The 3,172-nt window shown below is 50.8% G+C and overlaps 1 protein-coding gene across 1 annotated transcript in view; it reads left to right on the plus strand.

Annotated features, from left to right (window-relative positions):
• The window catches only part of Dlat (dihydrolipoamide S-acetyltransferase), a 32,147-nt gene continuing 28,975 nt past the window's right edge, over positions 1 to 3,172 (plus strand). Inside the window, exons 1-4 of the mRNA XM_004646356.2 lie at positions 1 to 648; positions 1,265 to 1,366; positions 1,669 to 1,793; positions 2,115 to 2,268. Of these exons, the coding sequence (XP_004646413.1) occupies positions 367 to 648; positions 1,265 to 1,366; positions 1,669 to 1,793; positions 2,115 to 2,268 (663 nt within the window). The 5' untranslated portion in view covers positions 1 to 366. The remainder of the gene's footprint in view (positions 649 to 1,264; positions 1,367 to 1,668; positions 1,794 to 2,114; positions 2,269 to 3,172) is intronic.

Raw genomic sequence — 3,172 nt, forward strand, 5'->3', positions numbered from 1 at the left:
GCCTGTCCCCGCGCTCTCCGCCTTTCGGCCGCGGCTCTTGGGCGCCGTGCCAACCTTAGGCCGCCTCTTCTAGGCCCACCCTGCACCCTCTCCCTGCCTCCTTCGCCTAACCTGGAGCCCGGGCGGGCTCCGCTGCGATGCCCTTCCCCCGGGCACCTACGAGGGCCCAGCTCGGCGACCCGGCTGCGGGCAGAGGCAGCCGTAGAGGCCGCGCGCTCCGGCCCGCGGAGGGGCGGCGCCCGCGCTCGGCGCCGCTTTTACGACAACGTGCGGCTGCGCGGAGTGGCTGACGGCAGAGCCGCGCTGCTCCTGGAGAGGTCACCCTGGAAACGGTGGAGGTTTAGGGGAGTGGGACTCAGTGGCACTATGTGGCGCGTTTGTGTCCGACGGGCCCATAGGGCCGCCCCGGGGTCAGGACTCGGGGCGCGGTGGACAGCCTTGCGAGGGGGGCCCGGAGCCCCCCGCGGGAGCCTGCGGTCCGGCCGCGCGCCGGTTCGGTCCTGCAGCACAACGACCCCGGGCTATGGCGGGGTCCGGGCTCTGGGCGGCTGGAGCCCCAGCTCCGGCGCCACCCCACGGAGCCGCTTACTGCTGCGGCTTTTGGGATCCCCGGGCCGCCGCTGTTACAGTCTGCCTCCTCATCAGAAGGTGAGCCCTCCACCCCGGGACCCCGATGTCCTTCAGGGCCGGCTTCTTGGCCTTGGGAGTCCTCCTCAGAGGTCTCGGTGATCTTCCAGCTCCTTCCAGTGCGTGCCATCGTCCGTGCCCAGTGCCTAGCTTTGCTGCACTTGATGAGCTTCCTTTCCGCTTGTCATCGATTCCATTGAAAGAAGAGCTCCAGGCTGCGGCTGTGTGCAGGGCGTCTGCTGAGGTTCGCACTTGGTCACGCCCGCAGCGCCGTGCAGGAGGAGGCCTGCCCCTGATCTGTAGAGCGGCGGGCACTTGGTCACACCCGCAGCGCCGTGCAGGAGGAAGCCTGCCCCTGATCTGCAGAGCGGCGGGCACTTGGTCACGCCCGCAGCACTGTGGAGGGGGAACCTGCCCCTGATCTGCAGAGCGGCGGGCACTTGGTCACACCCGCAGCGCCGTGCAGGAGGAAGCCTGCCCCTGATCTGCAGAGCGGCGGCCCTCTTTGCCTTCCCCATGCCTAGTGTGGAAGGGGACCCGGTGAACTGCATCGAATTGAACTGAATGAAACTTTAAAGCAGACGGAGTTAAGTAGACCTTTTAAATAAACGTAGTGCTTTTTCCTTTTGTCTTCCAGGTCCCGTTACCTTCTCTTTCCCCCACAATGCAGGCCGGCACCATAGCCCGATGGGAAAAAAAAGAAGGGGAAAAAATCAACGAGGGCGATCTCATTGCAGAGGTAAGTTTTAACATGTGGTGCATTCGCAGAGTTGGTTTTGCTGAACAGAATAGGCTTTCTGAATGGCTATTCTCCTTGCTTAAGAAACACACATATCACAATTTAATATTAAGATGATTTGTTAGATCAGTCGTTGGCAGCTGGCCCAATGACTTCTTACCCAAGATGCTTTTTAAAGAACTCCTTTCAAATCTATGATAGTGTTTTTATCTTTGCATGGCTGCAGAGCTGAATGATTTTTAGATGCATGCTAGTAAACTACACTGGCAATGCAAACCTACACTACTGCTTTGTGTTAAAAGGTTGAAACCGATAAAGCCACAGTTGGATTTGAGAGCCTAGAGGAGTGTTATATGGCAAAGATACTTGTTGCTGAAGGTACCAGAGATGTTCCAGTTGGAGCTGTCATCTGTATAACAGTTGGAAAGTAAGTAGAAACTTTGTTATTTGTGGAAGTTCAGTGCTTAGCAGAATATTTTAATCAAGAATTTTGAGAGTTAGGTATGGTGGGGCACAGCTGTAATCCTGGCATTTGGCAGGCTGAGGCAGGAGGATCACTGCAAGTTTAAGGCCAGTCTGTGTCACATAGTGAGCTCAAAGACCAGTCTGAACCATATAGCAGGACCCTGTCTCAAAAATAAATAAATAAATAATTGAGAAATCAGATATTACAGACTTTTGAAGACATGTGTGATAGCTGAATTTGCTTTTTAAGCTCTTAACATCTGTGCATTCTTTGTCTTTTTAGGCCCGAGGATATTGAGGCCTTTAAAAATTACACATTGGATTCCTCTGCAGCACCCACCCCACAAGCAGCCCCAGCACCGCCTCCTGCAACTGCTGCTTCACCACCCGCACCTTCTGCTCAGGCTCCTGGTAGCTCGTATCCTACTCACATGCAGGTGAGGCCTAGTGGCTGAGTGTTTGATGTAGTTCAGGGATGGTGAACATTTTACAGACCAGGTCCCCAAACTGCAGTGCAAAACCCACTCACTTACGAAGCACCCGCCCTGCAGTTAAACCAGAGTACTGAGGTTTTAGTTTGGAAAAAATAGCTCACACATTAGCATCTAACACGCATGCCGTAGGTTCACCACTGCTGATCTACTTGGTGAGTTATTTGTGTATTTTTTATAACTCTAGCTTTTGCATCCTGGAAACTGGCATCGAATGTGGCAGGGTCTTTTCATTTAGAATTACATGTTCAGCTGTGAAAATAGAACACTTTTATTCGTACTTGTTATTTCTAGGTATGTGAGCTTGCATAATTTCTCTAGCCTTCCTCAGCCTCAGTATTGAGCAGAGGACAATGCTTGATTCTTCTCTCAAGAATATTTCATTACAAAACTTGAGGATGATTTTTCCTTATATCTACTCTGTACAAATAGTTTATTGTAGGACTCAGGTGCCATCTGTTGAATGAAAGTCCCCAGTTAGTGTTTTTCTTTGACATATTATGGCCTGTTTCCCAAAAGTGGACAAGCCAATCTAATAGCAGTATTTATAAATGAAAAACACACTAAAGAGTAAGTGTGGACCAAATAAATAAAATAGCATTGTAACAAAGCTGAAGACTAAAGTGTAATGTCTTACAGACTTAGGTGCCCAGACTGAGTGTTGATTCTGTTAGCTTAAGTCAGTTTCTAGGAAATTATATTAGTTAGATATTAAGGTCGTCTATGTGTGTTTATGTGTTTTTGATGTTGGAAGTACATAAAAGAATTTGTCATGCTATGTAAGGAAACTTGTGTAGAAATCAGTTTGTTTGGTAATAATGTTTCTCTCATGGTCTGTTTGTAACATTTA

This window comes from Octodon degus, unplaced genomic scaffold (genome assembly GCF_000260255.1).
Source record: "Octodon degus isolate 3935 unplaced genomic scaffold, OctDeg1.0 scaffold00266, whole genome shotgun sequence".
NCBI lineage: Eukaryota > Metazoa > Chordata > Mammalia > Rodentia > Octodontidae > Octodon > Octodon degus.